Raw genomic sequence first — 21459 nt, 5'->3', positions numbered from 1 at the left:
CGGAAATTGCGGACAATATGGCCACATGAAAACGAACCGTTCCTGCCCTATGTATTCCTGGGATCGAGTCACAGAAGAAACCGAGGAGGAACGAGCGGGGGATCAAGACGAAAAGGTGAAAATTCTTCTTAGACGACAGGCAATTTCCGAGCTTGGCCGAATTTTTGGCAAAATTGTCACGGACATCACTAATATCCCCAACGTAAGCCCGTGCAACTGATACGTAGAGCTGGCCATTCCATCTTCCTGTGCAGGAAAAAATAGCTCCTGGATACCATGCCATTGTTAAAAATCCGATGGACTTTTCCACGCTACGGAAAAATATCAACAATCGCAGATATAGCTCTGCGAATCAATTTCTGAGCGATGTTCAGCTAATCCACGAAAACTGCGTCACTTATAATGGTGCGGAACATCCCTTTTCTATGATTGCTCTTAACGTTGTAAGGGTAGTCGAAGAAGCTTTGGAAGGGGTTAGTTTATTGGGTTTCTCTCCTTTAGAGTTCAGCCAGCATTAAGGCGGCAGAGGGGAAACTTGGTCAGCACAGGGGAAACCCGGCCAGCAGAGGGGAAGCCTGATCAGCAGAGGGGAAACCTTTTCAACAAAGGGGAAACCTGATCAGCAGAGGGGTAACCTTTTCAACAGGGAAGAAAGTAGTGGGTGTTAGATTATGCAAAATAAAATTGATTCAAGACAAAGCCTCAACATTCCAAGCTTGATTAGCGCAAGGTTTAATTTAAACCACTTGAGCTCCCCCTAAAGCGTGTTGAAGGGCTTGACAATGGCCATTCTTTTARCCCTTCGAGACCTGGTATAAATCGAATCGGGAGAAAATCGGAAGCCTACATTAATAAAAAGGTATGTGGGCAATTGGGAGGCCGTTGCCACCATGGTTGAAAATTTCAAACATTTAAAATCTCCAAACTCAGCAAATGCATGATCTGCTCCTGAGCGCGCCAGTGCATGATTTGCTACGAAATATCGCGAAAAGCGTATTTGAACTAAGAGAGTCGATTCATTATCCTCATACGGACGAATTGCCTCCCCTTTCTGCGCTTGAACGGATGGTCGTGATATCTATTGGTCAAGACCGATGTCCTCCCAAGTTTGGCGGCCTTGATGCGCTTGAGAAGAAGATACTTCTTCTTTTGTACTCCTATTTTCTAGGGGCAGGGGAAGTGTTGCAAAAAAATCTCAAAAAAATATCGGACGCCCCTATATTTGACGGGAGGTCTCAAGAAAGCACTGGGGTATTTATTGCCCTATGGCAAAATTCCCTCCAATCAATCAAAAAAGAGGCTACAAAGAAGGTGCAAGTTGCCGAAGAATGGCATATGCCGGCTCTTGAGCTTTGGTATGACCTTTTGTTTTTGCAAAAGACTCTCACTCGCCTTTGGCAGCTTATTATTGAGATGGCATCTTTGCAGATTGTCGAGGAAAATCCTGATCCTGGATACCGACATATTGATCAGCGACTTGAACATGCCAACCATTGTTATCTTGTGCACGTATTGTTACAATTGGAAAAATTATGGAGCAATGCGCTTTCCCTCACGTCTGCTTTTCCTTGTGGAGGCAACCTTTTTGGTGATACCGGGCCTGGTAGGGCCTCCGGCCCGATGGTGAAAATTTTTTCCCAAATTTCGGTTATCAATAGGAGAGGAAGGTATCGGCGCTTGCTGATTACGTTGAATTTATATGAAATATCTGGCTGGATTTTCGTTGCATCTTCGTTGGATAAGCCTAGCTCGGTCTCTCTGGCCTCGTTCCCGACCCTTCATGAATTGGAGCAAAGAGAAGCCAGTGTCTTGTATGTTCAGCGTGTTTGTAACCAAAAAAAGGACCCATCTGTGCTAGAGATCTCTGAAACCGACCGTTCCCTGCCACAAATTGACGTCGACCTTATGAGCGTCAATCGAAAGCTTGGGCTCGATATTTGGTTTATTGGGACGGCTTTTGGTGTTGATTATCGGCATATCCAATGATCGATTGCCAATCGAGCCGGGCCTTCAAAGTGCGCTTCACACTGACAGATAGCATTGGTTTGCTCATTATGTTCGCATCGGGTCTCAATGGTGTACCTGCTGGATGCCAGTAACATTTACAACCGTATGTATGTCTGCATATAGCGAGCAACTGACCTTACGCACGCAGGGCCCGAAATATTGCCAATCATTTGGCTGAAATACTTTGCTTTACTAATAAATATCTATATGTCACTCTGCACCGCTTGTTTCGGTTGAGCATTTTTCCGGGAATACGCTGCTGCACGGGTTCCATCTAAGAGAGAGCATGGTGAGTCTCTTGCGGCATTCCTGCCATGTTCGTTTTGGGAGTGCGTAATGAATGGCTATCCAATTTGGTCCGTGTACTTCGTAAGCCTCTCTGAGGACAGCATCTTCGACAGAATTCCACCCTTGGCTACGAACCCTCCATCGAGGAAGGTGACGAGGAAGTGTAGAAGAAAGCTTTTCATATGGAAGTGGAATTCTTTTTTCTTCTTGGAAAAGAACCCATTTGGTTCCGACTTGGTCAAAGCCCTGCAAACGTGCATTCCATTCTGTTTCTTGAGATTTCGTCAATGGCTTCATTACCTTTAAAGCAGGAAAAGCGGGAGACTCACGCAGTCCAGCCAAATGGGCTTTTTTAATTGTCTCCTCAATTGCGGATCTTCTTTTAGCACTTTCAATTCCCATTTGCGGGTCTGGCTTTTCTGGAACCTGAAAGGTGGGCAGAATCGATTGTCTTAGCCAACGGCGACGGCATTCAACTGGAGATCGTCCAGGCAGTTGGCGGGAAATCAGAGCCCAAGATGGGCCCCAGTTTCCATAGTTTACAGAGATCGAGGCATCCTCCACCGGTGTCCACGCTTTTGCATATTTGGAAAGACCAATTTTTGGATGCATTTGCAAAATGTATTGAATGGAGTTATTTTAAAATGCATTGCGGAATTCAATTTGAGTGGCATGATTTCCAAATCTTTTTATATGGATGCACTCGACAAATGCTCGTGTCCTTACTTGGACACTCTGTCGAACAGAAGCCGATCAAAATCGCTCCCATTTGATGAGCGGTTATTTTTAAATTGGGCCTCTTCTCGTCAATATCTTTATTCGGTGAATGCCGATTTTGAAAACAATGGCTTGGTGCACGAGACGCATGAAATGCATGATGGGGAAGATTTTATTTTTCCTTGGAGTTTTTTCAAAGATCTTTCTATTAGCGACAAAGGCGGATCTGATTTGGATTCCTTGCCCAGCGAATTAAGGCCGTTGGTAGAGCGTGCGTTGGAAAAACTTTATCCATCGAAAGATGAACAGGCTTTTGCGCTTTTGGACATTTTGGGCCCAGAGCATTTTGAGTTGATACAGAAATTGTGCTCTTCAAAAGGCAAGGTGATTTCTCTTCCAATGACATCAAAATCATCACTGATCACCGAACCCACAATTCCAGGGATTTATTCGAAAAACAGTGTTTCAGAACGCCCTATGGTGAGGCACGCCGTTGCATTGCCTTCTGGAACGATACATGAATGCTATCCTGGTAGAGAATACTTTTGCCTGCCCGCTCAGCCTCCCTCAATTGAGACTTGGTGTGGAATATCAGAATTGGAAATTGCGAATATTTTTCCACATCCTCTGTTGGCAGCGGGTGGAAAAAACCTATTCCCATATTCCCATTTTAATCGGATGCAATCGGTGGTGTTTCCTACGGCCTTTTCCACAAATGAAAATCTATTGGTTTGTGCCCCCACTGGTTCTGGGAAAACAGACGTTGCCCTTATTGCCATTCTTAGGGTTATTTGGTCGCATTGCAGCGTTCAAGTGGACAGAGAAGATTCTTGTTTAACGCTGAAATTGGATCGACATGCATTTAAAATCATTTACATAGCACCGATGAAGGCATTGGCGGCCGAAATTTCTTCAAAGTATCGGCAAAGATTGGGATCCCTTGGAATTGTGGTAAACGAATATACTGGAGACATACGACTTTCAAGTCGAGAACTAGATGACGCCAATATTTTGGTTAGTACACCAGAAAAATGGGATGTGCTTACCAGAAACCCAGCCTTTTCTGATTCGATGTTGGGGGCTGCCGTTAAACTGATTATCATTGATGAGGTTCACTTGCTGCAAGATACTAGGGGCTCTGTGCTAGAAACAATTGTCGCCCGAACCCTGCGGTATGTTGAAGGTGCCCAAAGAATGGTTAGAATTATCGGGCTTTCTGCCACGCTTCCAAATTTCATGGATGTTGCGGAATGGCTCCGAGTGGCCGTTGGGAAAGGGCTTTTTTTCTTTGATGCTTCCTTTAGACCGGTGCCTTTGAAAGTGACACTTATAGGTCTTTCAAATACGCTTTTACGTAATCCCTCCGCAAGTGAGGAGGAACTAGCTGCACAAACATCAAGCACCAAAACTCATGTGCGTCCCGCAAAGGTCAACATTAACCAGTCATTGGACGTTGAGTTGCTTGAAAGGGTTAGGCCCGTCCTTTCTGACCAGCACCAATGTCTGATTTTTGTACATAGCCGATCTCAAACGATCCGCGTTGCCCGTTTATTATCGCAACATTTTGGACCTGCAAGCCTACTATGGAAATTAGATCCATCGCCTCGTGTTGAATTAAATGCTCTTCAAAGTCTTTTAGCATCTTCAAATGGCGCCGTTGGGATTCATCATGCAGGCATGTCTAGGTCTGACAGATTTACGGTGGAGAACCTATTTAGATCTCGGCGTCTTTCTGTTCTAGTTTGCACCTCAACATTAGCATGGGGTGTAAACTTGCCCGCTCGTGCTGTATTTATAAGGGGAACAGACATATTCAAAGGAAGTGAGTCCACCGGAGGTAGTGGAACTTGGGAGGATTTATCTCCTTTGGACATATTACAAATTTTCGGTCGAGCAGGTCGTCCAGGGCTTGACAATGCCGGAGAAGCAACTCTTCTGTGTCCCTCTGGAGTGCTTCCAAAATATCTGCTTTCGCTTTCTCCCGTTAATTCGATCCCAATTGAAAGTACGTTTGCCACAAACCTTGATACTCACCTTAATGCAGAAATTAACTTGGGAACAGTTAAATCAGTAGAGGATGGCATATCTTGGCTTTCGTATACCTTCTTGTGGGTGCGAACTCGTCAAAAGGGCACTCGTGGTATAAAATCATTGCAAGGTGTTCTCCAGACATCCATTGACCGCCTTTTATCTATTGGTTTGTGTACAAAGGTCCAAAAAAGCGATGCCAAATTTGACCAATTGATACCAACAGAATTTGGTGAAATCGCTTCTCGTTTATATTTAAGCGTGGAAACCGCTATGGGGTTTCATACAAAGTTGTCCGAGCTGTCGAACTTATTGACCCATCTTTCGCCGAAAAATATTATCTCTTCCTTGATTCGGATTTTTTCAGAGGCTTCGGAATTTTTAGATTCCATTAGGATGCGATCCGCTTCTGGAGGCGATTTGGAAGAAGAAAATCTCCTTCGAACGCTTGTGGGATCAAAACTGTGGCTTCAACGTCAGGATTTGGAACATTCCGGGTTTCAGACCAAATTTATTGGAGGATGGGATAACCCATCGAGCAAGTTGGACCACAATAGTGGCCTGGTTCCGTTGTTTGACTGCTCCTTGGCAGATTGGACCTCATCTTCTACGAAAGTTTCTATTTTATTTCAGGCCTTCATTTCAGGATGGGGAAATTCGCCATTTTTCCCGACTTCTTCTTCCAAAGGACACAATAAGAAGCTGGATGCACAAAAATACGACTCGCCCGATCTTCATTACATCACGTTAAACGCAAGCCGGTTTTTGAGGGCTATTTTTGAAATTTCACTTAAAGTTATCAAGAATTCAAAACTGTCATTCCTGGCTCTAGAGTTATGCCGCTGTTTTGAAAATAGAACTTGGAGCTCGTTTTTATTGTCTATGGATGACTGGTGGAATTCAGAATATCTGATCAAGAAAGCAGGAGGAATTCCATCGCCTGAGCTTGTGTCTCAGCTTGATACGCATTACAAACTGCAGTTGCAATGTGATGGCTGGAGTAGAGTTTCTCCATTGCAGTTAGCGCTGTTTTCTATTGTTGAAAATTCGACCAACAAGACCGGATCAATTGACGGAGTTCCACTGATTAGTGTTGAAAATAGAAGATCTCATGTATTGCAAGTGGTCAATGACACCCTTATTGTGGATATCTTATGGGATTTATGCTGCAACAGCAAAAAACATGAAGAGGTGCATTATTGGGCAGTCATTTCGTTTCCGTTTGACTCTAAAATCATTTGGGTAGATCAATTGATGTTGGCAAAAAACCAATGTCATCTTGCGTGTAAAGTGACCGTTAGCATTCCTTTTGATATGTTTAAAGGCGACCAAAACATGAGCCTCTCGTGCTTGTATTTGGATATTTTGAGCAACTCGACGTTGGGGTTAGACGTCACCGATGTACCTATATCCTTGGGTACTTTTAATTTTGCTCAAGAAACCGAGTTTGAGCCAAATCTTCAAGACGCTTTTGTGCATCCAAAATCCATATGTAATTCCATACCACAGGAAGCCTTTCTTTTGGGGCGTGGAAGGGCATCCTTGTTATTTCCAGCTGTTCAACGCCCATTTTTGGAGGTGTCTCGGGCTATTCATTCTTCAATACTGAAAGAGTTTTTGTATTCTAAGGGAGTATATTCTCTCTCTGCAATACAGTCGGTTATGGCAAGACCTCTTCTTTATCCATTAAGCGGTAGCGAAAATAACGTATCTTGGTGTAATGATAAAAGATTGATCACAATCCTTGCTCCTCCCAACTCAGGTAAAGGACTTGCCGTTGAGTTGGCAATATGGGGGCTTTTTCAAGCGAATCCAAAATCCAAAGTATTGGTTGTTGTACCTGACCCATTTTTTTCTTATCAGCTAATCCAACAATGGTCTTTTGTTGATTCAATTGCCGGAATTCTTGGTATTTCACCATCCTCTTCATTAGAAGGGTCGCTCATCGTTTCTAGTCCAGTGGAAATCTTGAAATGGAACTCGACTCAATTTTCGCTGTTGAATAGTCATAAAGACATCCCGCTTTTGGTTGTCGTATTTGATGTTGAAAAGATTGGAGATTGTGCAGAGTTTGAGGCTTCTTTAACTCTCTTGAGATATTGGACACATTTTCTTCCGCTCTGTCGTTGGTTAGTATGTGGCAGGCCATTTTCATCGGCCCCTGATGTGGTCAGGTGGTTGGGTTTGCATGAATCGCTTTCATGGTGCATGTTTTGCGGGCCTGAGGTTGCTCTTTCTCCTCAACCGCAAATTACAACACGAAGCACCAATCGAATGCCCGGCGCAATCGCTATTGAGATTTCCAGAATCATGCCCTCTGATGCGCTGCTCGTTGTTTGGGTACATTCGAGACGCTTTTGTAGGTCATTGGCCTCAAAATTATCGATGATACTTGCTCGCAGCCAAATTGGATTTTCGGATGAATCCATTTTTTCTTTTAAAGACGAGCTACTGCAAAGGACAATTTCTCAAAGTGGGGTTGCCTTCTTACTGCCGTTTGAAAAGGATTCCCTAATATGTTCAAGTGTGTTTATCAAAGTGCTAATAGTGGCCATCACATCCTCCCATTCATCGTCCTCATCTTTATTTAGTACCGTTCATAAAATATCATCTGGTCGCCCAATCGATAGCGTGATAATTTTGCCGCATTTGCAAACGGCCTCTTCAGTCGAGGCTTCTTTATATTATTCGGCTTGCCATCTTTCTCAAATGGTATCTATCGCCAAGGGCTCCCCCGGCCATAGACGGCCAAAGAGCATATTTATGGGGCCTTCCTTTTTATGTTCCATTGCGTCATCGTTAATCCAAGCTGAAAACGGGTATAAATTGCCGATTGAGAGCAAGCTTTGTGTGGCTTCTTTTGGCGAACAAAAGCCGCCTCCTTACGAGCACGCATTAAGCATAGACGCATTTCTGATGGCTTCGCTTATTGCCTCTAGACAGTTTAGTGAAGTGGCACACTTTACCATTCCCATCTGCGAAATCGAATCTCTCTTTAAATGGACGTTTTTATTCCAGAGATTGCAATCTAACCCGTCGTTTTATGATTGGAGCAGTATTTCTGCCCTTGTAAAAGAGAGTCTCATTGTGCTAAATGCTCAAGGTTGTATTTCTTTCAATGCAAGCTCCGATTTTATCACCGTACTTCCGGCCTGCAGGCTGGCTGCTCTTCACTCCTTTTCTCCGGAAACAATTTCTAAACTAGACAAAGGACTGCTTTCATTGTGGAAACATACATACTGATTTATTACCACCATTAATATGTCATGCAGACCTATTCTTTTGTAACTTTGGAAAAGATCCATGAAGCTACAAAGTCTATAATTAGCAAAATCCAGTGCCCGCACAAAAACAACCCCAAATGTGTTTTGATTAGCACGTTGCTTGGGTCAGCAATAGAAACAATAGATTTAAAGGAAACCATCACAGTCACGATTGCTGCAATTTTAACTACCATGTATATGAACCCATATAGAGAAGGAAGTAATGGCGATATTCTTTCTTTTGCCCATTTGAAAGGAAAATCAACAATGGCTAAAGTGCAGGACAACTGAGTATAAAATACTAAAATTCGAAAAATTCCGAGCATGTAATCAGTGTCTTGCTTTTTGAGCTCTTTGTTTTCAGAGGATTTTTCCACTGGAACAACACTAGCATGATCACCAGAATCATCAGGATCGGAGTTCTCGTTTTGCCTAGCAGATGCAACAGCTGGTTTGAGGTTACTCATTTCCTTAAAGTTTCTATAATAATAATACCCGAATAAACAAGATAAAAAAACCCTGGAAATAGTATTGCTAAGTAAAAAGATCGCAAAATTAGCCACACAGAAAAACATAACTAGAAAATTCAAGCCGTCCTTCCCAAGCTTATCGGAAAGTATCTGGTTGAAACTTTTTTCAGTCTGCAATACACCATTGGTATGAATAATAGGGCTCGCTGCCGCCGCAATGCTAAGATATGCGCAGAAAACCAAGACTCCAAAGAAAATCCAATTCATAGCTGCAAAGCTAATCCGGCAACCATAAAGTAACCGTGAATTGTAAATTCTATTGGTACAAGTGTGGCAGCGTGTAGACTAATTAGATTGATTTTACTCCAAATTTTAAATTTACAACTTTAGTAAAAACGGTGTTTTTTGTTTGTAAAGAAAAAACGATGGAAAATTTTCGATAAAAGGCAAAAAATGCAATACATGATAAACAGCGCCATCGGGAGCAGGGTGAAATGTGCCTTATCAAATAATTCGGTAACCTCTTTGACCTTAAATAAACCTCTTAACTCCATAGCTATGCCAAATTGTAAAGCGATAATTGTGATCAAAGTATAAATAAGAGATGAGAAAATATGACTTTCCAATCCTAGAACGATTGCATATACGGGTAAAGCCTGAAAACAGAATACAATCAGCTTGCAGATGTCTAAAAAAGCCTCATGAATAGTGAGGTCCCTCTGTTCTTCCGGTTTAACTGCAAATAAGGAAACAACTTTGCTCATAACGCTTTCAGGGGGCTCTTTTACGGGCGTGCTTTCAGCCGAGGTAGTTAGAGATGAGTCTACCCCTTTTGGCGATTCGGCTTTAACCGTACTAAATTCAGATAATTCTTCGCAAAGGGCAAAACTGAACAGAATATAATACCTTCGCATGTTTTTCTTTACGGCCTGACACCAATTTGAGAAAGAAAACAAATTGCTAATACTCTGTTTCCAAAATACTACAGGCACCGTAATCCACAAAAACAAGACGCAGTGAAACAAAAATTGTAATAATCCAGGATAGAAAATATCGACCATAATAGCATCAAAGATGGCTAGACCAACAAAAGATAGATATGAAGAGCGCAGAGTATGCAGTGCTGATTCATGGACTTTTAATACATAACCTTGCATAGAAAAACAAAAACCTGTGCATCACGAGAAAGGCAGAATTAAGAAGGATCGCGCGATTGGCGACAGAGCCAACAAACCAAATCAAATCAAATCAAATCAAATCAAATCAACTGAATGGAATTGAAAACTAAAAGTTTCAAACAAAATTAGGGTAACTAATGTTTTTTATTCAAATTGGCGTCATTATCGCTATACGAGGGCAACTCGGGATTATTGTAAATTGCATCGGAATCCGGTGCAATCAATTGGGACGACTTGGTTGAAATGGAGCCTTGAGTTGGCGTTTCCCTCACCTCATCATAATACTTCAACTTGTACTGATTGAGACGCTGGGCAAAGCGCTCCCTTCGCGCCGTAGATGGCTTGCTGCTGCAAAAACAAAGATACGCAGGAGATACCTTCCTATCAAGAATCAGACTGCCTGATGGGATCTGTGACGAGAGCAAAGGGAAAATGGCTGCCCACGCCACCCCGTCCGCTGCTTGCTCTGTTGTTCTGCATTTCTTCTTCATGGAAGATAAGGTTGTCGAGGACAAGTATTTGAGCGCGGAATTGTTGACCAATCCGGGATTTACACCGTAAAAATGAATATCACGATGCACGGCTGCAAAATAAATGATCAACTCCATCTGTTGCCGCTTGAAATTTGCGTAGGCCCGTCCTGATTTAAAGGACTTTTTCCAATTACTGCCTTCTAGATTGTTCGGCAATAGAGATCGTCTCAAGAGGGCGGGATTTTCGATCACGATGACCCTTGCATGCGGATATTTGCCAGCTTCTCTGGAGGAATCAAACAAATTCAGGTAAATCAGTTGGGACAAAAGGCAATATAACGATAGCACATGAGAACAAAAATCTGGCTGCATCGGTACCTCCTCAGTGGGCTCATTCCAATGCGCTTGTACCGATTCTTCTTCAAAAAGAACAATTGACAAGTGGTCCGACAGAGCATGCAGATCCTTAGTGAGCTCTTCAATAAAAGCCTTTACTTGGTGAATATTAGAGATGTCGTGGATGTATAGCTTTGGGAGAAAAGAGCATGAGCTAGGGTAAGAACTGACTATTCTACCCAGTGCATCGGTACCTTTTTTTTTGTCAGCGGACAACACATATAATCGACAGCCTTTCTTGGCCAGCTCGATTGCAACTGCAAGAGCAATTGGATTGTGCACGCCAACCACCAGGGCGGCAGCCTTGGAAAGAGAGGCATTTTCATAATCACTTTCATCAAAAGAGCTACAAGCACGGTCATAGGCATCTTGTGTAAACGTACTACGACACTTCATCGACCAAAGCAAATTTTTTATCCCACCCATGCAATGGGGATCTGAAAACTGCTCGCTTAAATTGCCCTCAACATGAAACAAAAGTTTAAAAATCAAATGGTTTGTTAAAATTGCAAAACAGAGTTTGCAACATTAGCCCAATCATGGGCCAATTTTTTTCAATTGATTCTGCTCTGCTCGGTCCTCTCCTCCATGTCAGGCAATTCGAATCGATCAGGGGAAGATATTAAATCCGTTTCCAAAAATATTCTGGAACTGCTTAATAGAAGAGCATCGTCCGTTAAGAATATTTTGTAAGGGCTTTTTCCTAAATCCCTAGTGGCTCAGATGACGATGAGGATGATGATCAATCTCTAACGGTCGATTTTTTGGAAGACGTAGAAGAGGATGATGGCGGCAGTCCAGTTCACCCAAAAAAGCCCTCCAATTTTTCTCGCAGGACTAAAAAGTATTCAAATGAGGAAGATGAGATCTATGAGGACCAATATGTGAAGCAGCCAAAGAAATCTAAACTTTCAGATGATGAGCTTGTCTTTTCAGACGGATACGACGATGACCTGATGGGCGATGCCATCGATAGGGAAAGGTAAGTCCCCGTTCAACATTTTCCTTTTCAGGCTTTTCGCAATGACAGAGGTTGAGAGGGAAAATGTCCTTTTTGAGCGAGACCTTGCTAGACAGAAAAAAAGAGAACGCTGGGAATTGCACCGAAAATTACAGAAAGACAAAAAGCCCATCAAACAGCCTGATTGGATGCGAAAAACAAGCACCATCGATGTGGACGACGACGAACATGAGCATCTGCAGCCTTTTCGCGCTGATTATGGAAATCAAGAGCATGCTTCTTCGATCAAGAATTTTTGTGCCGCAAAAAAAGAACCCGTAGTGTTGGACGATACTGTTGAGCTGGAACACATCCTTCCCATCTGTTTAACTAGGTCCCTGATTGAAAAATGGCTGTATCGTTCGTTTTTTAAAACCGACCTTGCTGGCTTTTTTGTTCGGCTTTCTCTTGGCGTGGATCCCAATCGTGGTGAGCAAGTCTATCGGCTATGCCAAATTGATTCGGTGGTCGAATATTACAAGACGTACACGGTCAATGCCTCTGTCACAAAGTCTGCCTTCAACTTGCGCATCGGAAAGGCATTGAAAAAGTTTGCCATCGACGCAATTTCAAATTCTCCGCCCACTCAAAAAGAATTTGGCCGCTGGCTGATGGAGCTGCGTCATTCTAATTGCTACATAATGAGGAGGAAAGAGGCAACTTCTCTCGCGGAGAGAGTAAAATTTCTTCTCAATTCCCCGATGACGGAGAAAGAAATTGATTTTGTCGTCAAAGAAAAGCGGAAATTAAATGTTTTGAAAAGAAACCCTGCCTCTGAAAAGGCATTTTTAATGAAGGAGCGAGAGCTTGCCATTCAGGCTGGCATGGCTGATGAGGTCGAGAGGATCAATACATCGCTCAATATCCTAAATCAAAAAATCTCCGATTCCAATGCTGCAGGGAATTCCAGAGCTGATTCGATGTCTGCAATTTTCGAAAGGAACAGGCGTATTAACCAGGCCTCGGCAGATGCCGAGCTTGAACGCAAAAGGGTGTCCATCCTTAACGGTGGGAATGGCTCTTCTTTTTCAGATGATTCCCTTAATCCCTTTTCTCGCAGAAAAACAGTTTCTACTTATGCTAGCATTGTTGCTTCCACGACCTACAAGGAAGAAGAGGAACACAACAAAGATTTCCCTTCCGTTCCTGTGCCCTCAAATGGCGGCCTCCCTGCCGATGGCCAAGAAAAAGCCTCAAATGGTACTGAGCCAAATTCTTTGGTAAAAACTAGCGTGATATTGAAAGAAAATATTTCATTGGATGACTTGGAAATCGACATCCCTGGTATTTGACCCTTTTTTACCTGTAGCTTTTATCAAATCCAAGCCCAGATGCTCATCCGATCACATGCCATCCCAATGTACCAACAAAAACAATCTACCCATTCTAGACTCGCTCAAGTAAAGCAAGAGCGTGTTCAAATTTTGCCAATTAACTAATGAAGGGGATAAATAGAAATGCAATAAGTTTGTAGTATACATCATACGGCTTTGTAGCTCTTAATAATAAATTATTTATGGCGAATTTATTGAAAGATCATCATTCTTTGTCGATGAATGGGTTTTCTATTTGCATTGAACCATGCACCGGGTTGACCGCCAAAACACAAGGGCCTCTACAAATTAACTGTCCAAGCCTTCTAGTTGTCGCTGGTTCATCGCCTCTTGTGAGCGTCTCAACAGCATCATCCAACACCAGATTAAAAAGCGCATCATGGCTTCGTAGTATGCCGACGACTAATGAAATCAAGCCAACAATAAAATGCTACCTTGACGGCCACCGGAAAGCTTGACATGTACAGATGAGTTGACAAACTTGTCAAATTGAATGGCAAACTCCTTGGTATTTTTGCCTTTGTCTGCCGACGATTGCATTTTAGAAGACTAGTAATGATGAGTTTGCAGAGGTAATACCATCCGGTGTAATTAAATTTAATTAAATCGAAAATTTTCGTTTTTGTTAAGCATGTCACTACAATGACCTTTATTGCAGCGAACAGTCAATTATTTAACATAAAAAATCAAAATACAAGCAATCCTATAAACGATTGGCGGCCATCAGTAATTCTCAACAAATTCCTTGCCATACATCAATCAGGATAGTAGAGGGCATCAAGACAAATCCTGTGTATCGAGTGGCGTTTGGTAGCTAACCGCGAGGCCCTAATAAACTGCCCTCGAATGTAATACAAACTAAAAATAGGAGGGCATACATTTCATACCTATTATAAGTAACGACTCTGGTAAGGTTTTGAGCCTGGTCGAATGGATCCTCTATACAAAACCAAAATGAATCTCTTGGCGTGTTATTCTACGAGAATAAATAAATTTGGGGAATACTTGAATCGACCATTGCTTAGATTCTTTGCTGAGTGCCTTTCCAGTTCTGGGGGAAACAATTTCCGTTGAAAAGGAAAAGGTTTGGGTATAAAACCTAAAAAACCCCGTCAAAAGGGGATATAAATTCCTGCCCATAGCTTGACTTTTTACATTGGGATATTTTGAGTGAGACACGCGATGATATAACATTTTTTTAAGAGAAAGGACATCCGAGATGTACTTGACCGAGTATTTACCATCAACTATAGTATCAACGACGCCAGACTCGTTTTTGTCTGCATCATAAAATGAGGATATAAAGTCTTTAAAAGATGGCTCTGATGAAGATATAGAGCATTGAGCCAATAATTCTGAAATCGAAGATTCACATGGAAGGGACGAAGGCAGCTGTGCTGTTTTTCTCCATTCAATGAATTCGTCAATCAATGAGTTACTGGTTAGAATTGGGAGGATGGGATTCTCCCCTTGTTGCAGATAGAATACCAGCATCATGACGAGGCAATATGAGGAAAGTGTACCCCAATATGAATCGTTCATGGCACGCTTTCTTGCCCACCACTTTATAATACGGGCCAAAGATAGGACCCTAGAATCATATTGGCCATATAAGAATAAAAGCCGAGTATTATGCAAAGCAAGCGAGTTATTCACCCCAATATCACATGATATGCCGGTAACAGAATCCTTAAGCTTAATAATGGGGACTCTAGCCCTGGTCAGCACCTTGATCTGTATGAACCTGCTATGGGACATTAAAGCGGCCCCAAGGCGAGTTAGCACCGACTCGGCAATGGTAGAGCTATTGTGCTCATCTTCTGCATTTTCATCATTAGGCTTTGCAACAAAAAGGCAAAAATCAACATCAGCCCCACGAAGTGAAAAGCCATTTACCGTTGATCCAAACCTAACTAATCTCGAAGTTTTGAAAAGCTCGTTGGTAATATCTGAAATTGCATTGAATATCAACAGTTGCTGCTCCAGCTCCAAAACGGTTGGTTCTAGATATTTTATGAGAGATGCAATCTCTGCCTCCTGCTCCATGACGGCAGCTGAAGGCCAGACCGGTAATCCAAATTGGTCGAGATTGATGGAAGAATGAATGATCTTCCCAGAAGGAGATGTACCATGCAAGACTTCTAAGGCGTATGAACGTGTAGGATATGGGCATCCAATATCTCTTCCCTCAAAATAGTGCGATGGAGACACGATGGAAATATTTTCTCTCGAATTACCGGGGCACATGTGTGGCATTGACGAGGTCCCGTTTCTAGATGGATGTTCAAGCTGGCCATAAGGGTAAATAGCCCTTCCATGGTCGTGATGGCGAAATTTCACATTGAAGTTGTTTTTTGGCAAAAAATCGCTACTAGCAGATGGGTTCCATCCATTTATCGGGGATATTACAGGGTCCCCCATAAACGGAAGCGAAGTGGTAGCCCCAAGCTTGAGCTTTCCAACAGCTCCATTTCTACTATCGTGATCCACATTACTAGGTGGTGCAATATTTTTCTCTTTTAAAGTACTCATTGACGGCTCAGTGGACTCTGGACTCTCTCCGTCACAATATATCGAGGTCTCCAGGGACGATGGTACAACTTGAGTAGAAGGTGGCAGGGAAGTGCGAACATTTCCATTAGATATTTGCTCGGTCATGAGTTTAGGCAGATATGTAATTAAATAGGCTTCAAAAATGGGGCAACGTGGAGTTTGTGATGAGTATGAAAGTCACTCGGGTAGCAACCAAGAATAAACTTTACTGACACCAGGAAATAAAGTTGATGAATCCTTGATAAGGGTTGATGAAAATGCTGGAATAAGCTATTCGAAATGCGACTCTAGAAGGGATGGTGAGAGGAAAGCTAAATGCCCAAAGTGAGGGGTTTGACAACCAGACCCTAGGAGAAATAAAAAGTTGCGATGCAACTCATGCGACCTTCTAAATTTGGCATCAAAGTATGGACCTGTTTTTAGTTGATTTGAACATTTTAGTTGCACTGCTGCTGTTGTTTGTACATTTATTCTAAAATTTTCCGACACGTGTTATCGTGGCCTTTCTATTCCTAAATGGCTTCAGGGTTGCGCCATCTTCTTTAATCGCCTGAGCTTGGGCTTTGCTATCAAACTGTTTCGGCATGTGCCATTCTTTTAAGCATTTTTCATCATTGCAATCTTTAAAGGCAATATTACACAGGTCAGCGCTTTGACGTTTTTCAGGCTTTAAAGATTGCATGGCTCTAGTTTTCCTGGCAGATAAAAGCGATTCGATTTCAATAGGGTATTTTAAGGATGCATTGCAAATGGGACACTTTCGTACAAGTGGATCAAACGCTTCACATATTATCTGGCCACAGTCTATGCATTGAAAAAACACTGCGTGCGAAAGGCCCATACAGGGGCAGAATTCGTTCCCCAGTGGGCTCATTTTTATTTTCTCTTTTTTTAAAATTTAAATGCCTTCAAAATCGAATATCTCTTCTTTGGAAAATAAACTTAAGGCCTCCAAATTTCGATGGCTAAATGAAAAATTATATACAACCACAGGGGACAAATCGCTTTCTCATTTTAAAGCCAATCCGGAGCTTTTTACGCAGGTATTTTTGTCTTGCAGTTAAAGTTCCATAGTATCACGAAGGGTTTTCCATGCAGGTCGGGCTGTGGTCTGTGAATCCTTTGGATTTAATCATCGATGAACTGCTGTCCTACATTGATAAGCGCGCTAAACTTCTTGCTCCACTTGTGATTGCAGACCTTGGATGTGGTGAGGGCAAGCTTGGAACATCACTGTCTTTGCTTGGGGTGGAAGTTTACTCATTTGATTTGGTATCCACACAAGAGCATATCATTGCTGCAGATATTTCAAACATCCCTTTGTCCTCAAGTAGCGTTGACATTGCTGTTTTTTGCCTCTCTCTAATGGGAACAAATTGGCCAGATTTTATTGACGAAGCACTTCGGATTCTTAAAGAGGGGTAGTGCTTTCTATTTTATTGTAGTGGTTTTCTTTACATTGCTGAGGTTCGCTCTCGCTTCGATTCCGGTATCAAGCCATTCGTTGATCAGCTGCAAAATTTGGGTCTCAAGCTGCTAGCAAAGGTAAGCATGTGAAATGAGAGGTTTATCTGCATTTAGGATGAAAAAAACTCCTATTTTATTAATTTCAAATTTGTCAAAGAGGAGCGAAGGCGACAAGTTAAATGCAAAATCTCAACCTTTCTACTCAAACCATGCATTTATAAAAGAAGGTAGATGCTCACACATTGCTCTGCCTGTAAACTCGGGTATCAATTATACTTGAGCCACACAATGAACAGATCCCTTTAGCATAAGCGCAGCCTATTGACATTAAACTTTAACACCAAACCATGGCAAAATTTGGCTCCAATCTGGAATAGTTTACTGGGACAAAGTGCACAGCTTTTTCCTGAAGATGCCGATCGTTTGCTTTCTCCATAAGCTAGCGGTTAACATGAATTCAAAACTACGTCTCAAAGTGGCGGTGGATTTGAGCTTCGCTTCACAGTTAGTGCAGGCCATCGATGAGAAAGCAAGACAAGTTACAAATTCAAAACTTTATTGGAAAAATAATTTTAAATTAACAATGCTGGCAGCTTGTTCGTCCTCTGCAAGAAGTACAGATCGATTCAGCGAAGCTTTGGGAGAAAAGTTGCTTCAGGGTTGGGCTATGCTTGATTCTTCATGCCCAAAATGTCCCTCCATCCCTCTCATGCGGCCGCGGAATAGCGAAGAACTCTATTGCGTTTCTTGCAAAGCTTATATATCTGCGAGTAATTCTCAAGCAGCATCTGAATGTTTGAACATGAAATCAGAAAATGCGTTTCCTGTAAATTCTTTTCAAAACCAGGAAGCGGCCGCTGTAGTGACAAACGCTCTCTCTATACTCCAAATATCAATTGCTAAATCATTGGAAACGGATGCTCAATTTATGGGCACTTCCTCGTCTTCCTTGGATGCAAAAACCTTATCCAATGTTGAAATGAAGCTCAAATTGATCCAAATGGCCCATGATCTTTACTCCAAAATAAAATAATTGATGGTACCCGATGTCAGTGAGTTGATTTTAACGATTTCAAGTTTGGATTCAAAATTTTAAAATGGACAGTTGTTTTGTTCCATGGGAAAATGTCCCTATAGATGAGTGGCCAGAAAACCTTGATCTTGATGATGCAATACCTAGCGATGAATCAATCCCAGATATTGTACCAAACGATGGTGTTGCTGCATCGATAAATTTCCAAAGAGGTAAGACGAGATGTCGTTGTTCAAGTCAAGGTCCTCTGCATAAGATGCTGCTGCGTCATCTTTTGGAACTACAGGAGGTCAAAGATGCACATGGAAGTAAACAGATTTCTCATCTGAACCTCCAGCTAATGAGCGCCGAAAACACACTACAAGACCAGTTAGCCCAGGAGATTCGCATCGCTTTGAAAATATTAGAGACCAAAACCATGGTAAGTTTATCTTTTTCGCTTTCTTAGGCGCATCTAGACTCCAAATTGGAGGCATTAAGACGAAAGCAGCTATTGGAACTGCAAGAATTACTTTTTGTGCATCAGTTAGAAATGAAGGAGCTCTCCACTTGTGTAAGGTTGAAAGTACCTATTCGATTTGCTGTTTGTTTATTTGGTTAATTTAGACCTTTTCTGGGCTTGAACTTGTCGATGTTCATACTATTTCGCTATCTGAGTCATCCGTAGTATTTCCTTTTGAATGCTTGGCAGGGATCGAATTATCCAAAATTCCAGAATTCATAAACTTGAAAGATGTTTCTTCCCTTTCAATTGAACGGACCTTTGTAGTGACCTCAAATAGCGAAGCCATCTGCACTGCAAATGGGTACCTAGAAGAATTATTGGCGCTCCTCTCAAAAAACCTCGTATTGCATCAATCATTATCTATCTTTAGACGCAATGCTTTATACACAGAGGATATCCTCTATATAAAAATAGTGCACTTTTGTTCTTACACCCAATTCAGGTTCTTAGGACATTTCCCGATATTTCCAGAAGAATAGCAACATCACCTCCCCTGACAATTCCGATTGGCGCAATCTGTATGCCTGCTATGCTGATAACAGAATATGTTGAATAAGTGACACTTGGTTTTTCAGTAGCCATTATCTAAAAAGCAAAATTGTACTTCAAATCATGGCGTCATTAATAAAAGCTGGCCCTATTTACATGACAAAATCCATATTTTAAATATTTTTTATTGCTGATTTCTGAAAGCATATCGATCTGAATATGCTAATATGAACGCTACAAAGAGGCTAAATAATTTTACACCCTCAACTCAGCTTGATAGATGCAGGCGTCTCTAAAAGCGAATCGAGCACTTGATAGTTGAATTTTTTTGAAAGCTTCTTATTGCTACTAATTAAAGTTTTGGCTGCTTCAGAGGGCGTTAAATGGGATGAACTTGGACCTTCTGCACTGTTGAAATATTGCTCCTGTTTTCTTTTTCTGGTACTTCTTTTTACAGGAGGTTGGGAAATTCCAAGCTTTTCTTGCTCAAGCATAAACTGGGCCTTTTCTAAAATCCTCAAATATTCACAATTACCTTCCTGTTGCAATATATAATCCTTATTGGCCTCATGCCAAAGTACAGATTTTGCCTCCATTTCAGCTTCTGCAAGTAATGCGGACGAAACCTCTTCATCGACATCTAGAATCGAAAGATCAGAAATTGGATCTTCGTTGAGCAACCGAGGATCAATCACTAAAATGGAAATAAAAAGCATATGTTGGTGTACATAAAAGCTGCGCAAGTCTCTGCTCCTCAAAAATGCGCATGTGTTCAGATTTAATCCTGTCCTTTTTCTTTGCCAGTGACGGCAAAGAAAAAGAAGGCGGGTCAATTTCTTCCTCTAGCCATACCCCATGAAACTCTTCCGGTGTAAGCTTTGATGATGGAGTGCGTGAAAATTCTTCCAGCCGTCTTCGAAGCGTCATGTCACATACACGTACGACTGCTAGAATTTCTTTTTGTGATCTAGAAAATCCATAAATGCGCGCAGCTATAAGCAAGCCTAAAGTAAACGCAAATCAATATACAGGCCCCGCAAACGCCAGCAGGTCGACGACCAGTTTGTATCCAATCACGCTTCATTCTAGATACAAGGCGAAGAGCAGTGGCGGTGACCATGGAGGTTTTCTCTCCAAATTCAAGACGAGAGGCAAAACGGCCAATGTAGAGCGAGGGATCGACAAGAGGAAGATCCAAGTTTAACAGCCGGCAGAGCTTCAAAAAGACACTCCCAAGAGCAAAAACATTCACTCTTAAAACATCAGAAAAGTCTAGAAGCATATGAGGCGTTTTTTCTTGACGACATACAATATAGAGACATCCAGCTGCAACTGCCTGGGAGCGTCTTCCGCGCGTAAATTGATGTTGATATGCCAAAATAAACCAGCGATGAGCTGCATTAATGTGATGCTCTGACATTCCAAGAGCGAAGCCAAGAGCTTGCAGACGCAAACGTGCTTGACATATCGTAACTTCTCTAGAATCAGAAGGCTGATAACGGCGATATGATGATCCAGGGGAGACTCCCCCTTTAAGAGGCATAACACCACCAAGCATTCCAAGAAGGGCAGTTGACTTTTCTGGAACAAATTGGCCTTGCATCACGCTAGCCCCAGACGCACTTTCAGAAAAGGTTATCTCAGAAACAATTGCATTTTCCTCAAGCACGGTACCACAAATAGTACAAAAGGAGTTTCCCTGGGCTTGGTCATATTCAATTTCATTCGCTCCACATGCTAAACATCCAGAGGCTGATGTAACAGAAGGGATAGAGGAACCCGTGGCTGAACTGGGAACAGACGACGAAAATGCATTCATAAAGTCGAGTTGTAAAAGTTGAATTTGATTAAACAGCGTCCTAACCCTAGCCCGTTCAAAATTTTGCCCCTATAAAGCATCTTGTAGCGTTTAAATTTTGTTTATCTGCATAATTAGCATTTCATTTATTTATTGGCCAAAATTACCGTGTAAATGCAAGTTTTTTTAAAAAAAAATCTTGAATTTAATCGAGTTTCAGTTTGGATTGGCAGATGATATTTTTTTTACAGCAAAACCGATGCATAGATGAAATCCTTCACTTTTCAAATTGAATACTCATTTCTTAGAGGAACCTGAATTCATTCCCTATGTTTTGGCACGTCTGTGATTCTATAATTAGCGACTCTTTGATTTTGGTGTTGAAATCGATAATATGAACCGATGATAATCATTTATTTCTTTCTATTTAAATTTTAATTGGTAATAACGGTTATAAGAG

At 41.8% G+C, this 21459-nt stretch overlaps 14 protein-coding genes across 14 annotated transcripts; 7 read left to right on the top strand and 7 right to left on the bottom strand.

Annotated features, from left to right (window-relative positions):
• Positions 1-25: 25 nt before the first annotated feature.
• On the top strand, positions 26-518 carry DI09_34p140 (subunit 1 of transcription initiation factor TFIID; the record flags this gene model as incomplete). The annotated part of the gene is made up of 2 exons (XM_013382436.1): positions 26-115; positions 228-518. The coding sequence occupies 2 exons, from the start codon at positions 26-28 to the stop codon at positions 516-518; spliced, it is 381 nt and encodes a 126-aa protein (XP_013237890.1).
• A 415-nt stretch (positions 519-933) lies between these two features.
• DI09_34p130 (uncharacterized protein) lies at positions 934-1986 on the top strand (the record flags this gene model as incomplete). Its single annotated transcript, XM_013382435.1, has 1 exon — positions 934-1986. One exon carries the CDS (start codon positions 934-936, stop codon positions 1984-1986), a length of 1053 nt encoding a protein of 350 aa, XP_013237889.1.
• Positions 1987-2217: 231 nt separating this feature from the next.
• DI09_34p120 (uncharacterized protein) lies at positions 2218-2907 on the bottom strand (the record flags this gene model as incomplete). The annotated part of the gene is made up of 1 exon (XM_013382434.1): positions 2218-2907. The coding sequence occupies one exon, from the start codon at positions 2905-2907 to the stop codon at positions 2218-2220; it is 690 nt and encodes a 229-aa protein (XP_013237888.1).
• An 81-nt stretch (positions 2908-2988) lies between these two features.
• Positions 2989-8283, top strand: DI09_34p110 (subunit 3 of activating signal cointegrator 1 complex; the record flags this gene model as incomplete). Its single annotated transcript, XM_013382433.1, has 1 exon — positions 2989-8283. One exon carries the CDS (start codon positions 2989-2991, stop codon positions 8281-8283), a length of 5295 nt encoding a protein of 1764 aa, XP_013237887.1.
• A 31-nt stretch (positions 8284-8314) lies between these two features.
• DI09_34p100 (uncharacterized protein) lies at positions 8315-9930 on the bottom strand (the record flags this gene model as incomplete). Its single annotated transcript, XM_013382432.1, has 2 exons — positions 8315-8783; positions 9236-9930. 2 exons carry the CDS (start codon positions 9928-9930, stop codon positions 8315-8317), a joined length of 1164 nt encoding a protein of 387 aa, XP_013237886.1.
• A 155-nt stretch (positions 9931-10085) lies between these two features.
• Positions 10086-11216, bottom strand: DI09_34p90 (uncharacterized protein; the record flags this gene model as incomplete). Its single annotated transcript, XM_013382458.1, has 1 exon — positions 10086-11216. One exon carries the CDS (start codon positions 11214-11216, stop codon positions 10086-10088), a length of 1131 nt encoding a protein of 376 aa, XP_013237912.1.
• A 192-nt stretch (positions 11217-11408) lies between these two features.
• Positions 11409-13112, top strand: DI09_34p80 (uncharacterized protein; the record flags this gene model as incomplete). Its single annotated transcript, XM_013382457.1, has 3 exons — positions 11409-11491; positions 11536-11802; positions 11894-13112. 3 exons carry the CDS (start codon positions 11409-11411, stop codon positions 13110-13112), a joined length of 1569 nt encoding a protein of 522 aa, XP_013237911.1.
• A 247-nt stretch (positions 13113-13359) lies between these two features.
• Positions 13360-13694, bottom strand: DI09_34p70 (uncharacterized protein; the record flags this gene model as incomplete). The annotated part of the gene is made up of 2 exons (XM_013382456.1): positions 13360-13556; positions 13589-13694. The coding sequence occupies 2 exons, from the start codon at positions 13692-13694 to the stop codon at positions 13360-13362; spliced, it is 303 nt and encodes a 100-aa protein (XP_013237910.1).
• A 399-nt stretch (positions 13695-14093) lies between these two features.
• On the bottom strand, positions 14094-15812 carry DI09_34p60 (putative caffeine-induced death protein 1; the record flags this gene model as incomplete). The annotated part of the gene is made up of 1 exon (XM_013382455.1): positions 14094-15812. One exon carries the CDS (start codon positions 15810-15812, stop codon positions 14094-14096), a length of 1719 nt encoding a protein of 572 aa, XP_013237909.1.
• Positions 15813-16179: 367 nt separating this feature from the next.
• Positions 16180-16581, bottom strand: DI09_34p50 (uncharacterized protein; the record flags this gene model as incomplete). The annotated part of the gene is made up of 1 exon (XM_013382454.1): positions 16180-16581. The coding sequence occupies one exon, from the start codon at positions 16579-16581 to the stop codon at positions 16180-16182; it is 402 nt and encodes a 133-aa protein (XP_013237908.1).
• A 28-nt stretch (positions 16582-16609) lies between these two features.
• Positions 16610-17454, top strand: DI09_34p40 (uncharacterized protein; the record flags this gene model as incomplete). Its single annotated transcript, XM_013382453.1, has 4 exons — positions 16610-16750; positions 16782-17128; positions 17153-17252; positions 17332-17454. 4 exons carry the CDS (start codon positions 16610-16612, stop codon positions 17452-17454), a joined length of 711 nt encoding a protein of 236 aa, XP_013237907.1.
• Positions 17455-17625: 171 nt separating this feature from the next.
• On the top strand, positions 17626-18207 carry DI09_34p30 (uncharacterized protein; the record flags this gene model as incomplete). Its single annotated transcript, XM_013382452.1, has 1 exon — positions 17626-18207. One exon carries the CDS (start codon positions 17626-17628, stop codon positions 18205-18207), a length of 582 nt encoding a protein of 193 aa, XP_013237906.1.
• Positions 18208-18271: 64 nt separating this feature from the next.
• On the top strand, positions 18272-19191 carry DI09_34p20 (uncharacterized protein; the record flags this gene model as incomplete). The annotated part of the gene is made up of 3 exons (XM_013382451.1): positions 18272-18628; positions 18734-18760; positions 18814-19191. The coding sequence occupies 3 exons, from the start codon at positions 18272-18274 to the stop codon at positions 19189-19191; spliced, it is 762 nt and encodes a 253-aa protein (XP_013237905.1).
• A 273-nt stretch (positions 19192-19464) lies between these two features.
• Positions 19465-21020, bottom strand: DI09_34p10 (subunit Brf1 of transcription factor TFIIIB complex; the record flags this gene model as incomplete). Its single annotated transcript, XM_013382450.1, has 4 exons — positions 19465-19709; positions 19737-19895; positions 19930-20205; positions 20231-21020. 4 exons carry the CDS (start codon positions 21018-21020, stop codon positions 19465-19467), a joined length of 1470 nt encoding a protein of 489 aa, XP_013237904.1.
• Positions 21021-21459: the final 439 nt, after the last annotated feature.

This window comes from Mitosporidium daphniae (genome assembly GCF_000760515.2).
Source record: "Mitosporidium daphniae strain UGP3 chromosome Unknown contig-34, whole genome shotgun sequence".
NCBI classification, from domain to species: domain Eukaryota; kingdom Fungi; phylum Microsporidia; genus Mitosporidium; species Mitosporidium daphniae.
Note: the sequence above shows the minus strand (reverse complement) of the source record. Positions and strands in the feature narration are given on the sequence as shown.